Consider the following 1,485-nt stretch of genomic DNA (forward strand, 5'->3'; position numbering starts at 1 on the left):
CTCTCTCTCTCTCTCTCTCTCTCTCTCTCTCTCTCTCTCTCTCTCTCTCTCTCTCATATATCCATGTTTCCATCTATTTATAAGGCACTGCCCAAGCTGATGCAGCTATTTTAGTGGTGAATGCCACTCGGGGAGAATTTGAAACTGGATTTCTTTCTGGTGGACAAACCAGGGAACATGCTTTGCTTGCTAGGTCTTTAGGTAAGCCAGTCATTTCTTACTTTTTTGTAGCAGTTTTATACTTTTGTTGTGTTTCTTATGCATGAAATGGTTTTTTTTTTAGCAATTTGATCATTTGTATATTGTTGGATTATTAAAGAAACTTCCTACAAGTAACAACTAAGCTGAAATATAAACAAAACTTACTTGCCAGTGAAGCAGCCTACATCAAGCAGGCATTCTGAGAGATCCTTATTCAAAGGAACAACATAATAACCATGTCTATACATAATGATTAAACACATTATCATGTTGTCTGTAATTCAGCAGCTTAATTTCACAGTAATTGTTTCACTTTTTATACCATAAGATTTACAAGGCCATTATGAACATGTATGCTGTTTTGTGCTACTCTTACATGGCCATGCCTTTACAATCATCTCTTCTACCTACATTGACTAATACTTTGGAAATCCAGTAACTTTTCTCAGTTCAGTTCTTTTAAGCACTGTATAGCTCCTTCTCCAATTCATGGGAAGGTTGTAAAATGGAATGCATAAGTGATGAGTATGACATTATAGACACATGACTGCAAATGACTTAAACTTTGGTATTAGTTGTAATAAGTTTAATGACTAGAGGAAACCTACTGTATCAGTGGTAAGTGGACACAACTTTCTAAATACTGTGAGCCACAGGGCCAATACATTAAGGGGTGCCAGTGAACACTTCATCTTCAGGTAATAAATCCTTGGACAAAATCTGTCACAGAGTGTAGCAAATTTGCAGAATTGTTAGAGCATCAGACAAAATGTTTGGTTTTTGTTCCATCTGCCATCTCTTTTACATTCTCACTGCAAACCTCACCCAATGTCAACTTTACCATTCATACTTCCAGGGTTGATAGAATTAAAGTACTTTGAATTTTGGAGTATTCCAGTCATTCAGTCAACAGAATGGCCTACTCATTGCACTATATTGTATGTGGTCCAATATCCACTCACACACATTTACATACTTATAGCATTAACATGAACTCTAGGCAGAACTAGTATGGCACCATGTGACAAAGCTAGCTCTTTGAATTATTGAAACAGTCCATCTAACAGGGCTTCCAAGTAGTTTCCATCCACCAAGTTTTATTCACAAGGCTTGGGTCGTGATAGAAGATACTTATTTAAGGTGCCATGCAATGAGATCAAGCCCAAGATCTCAAGATTGCATTGCTCTGATCTTAAAAATGATTTAACCTTATATGATGATGATCATCATCATCATTTAACGTCCATTTTCCATGCTGGCATGGGTTAGATGGTTTGACTGGGA

At 36.9% G+C, this 1,485-nt stretch overlaps 1 protein-coding gene across 1 annotated transcript in view; it reads left to right on the forward strand.

Annotated features, from left to right (window-relative positions):
- LOC106882204 (HBS1-like protein) overlaps positions 1–1,485 on the forward strand; it is a 91,627-nt gene that overhangs the window by 74,139 nt on the left and 16,003 nt on the right. The window contains exon 10 of the mRNA XM_014932797.2: positions 85–201. Within this exon, the coding sequence (XP_014788283.1) occupies positions 85–201 (117 nt within the window). The remainder of the gene's footprint in view (positions 1–84; positions 202–1,485) is intronic.

Source organism: Octopus bimaculoides, chromosome 18, assembly GCF_001194135.2.
Source record: "Octopus bimaculoides isolate UCB-OBI-ISO-001 chromosome 18, ASM119413v2, whole genome shotgun sequence".
Classification (NCBI taxonomy): Eukaryota; Metazoa; Mollusca; class Cephalopoda; order Octopoda; family Octopodidae; genus Octopus; species Octopus bimaculoides.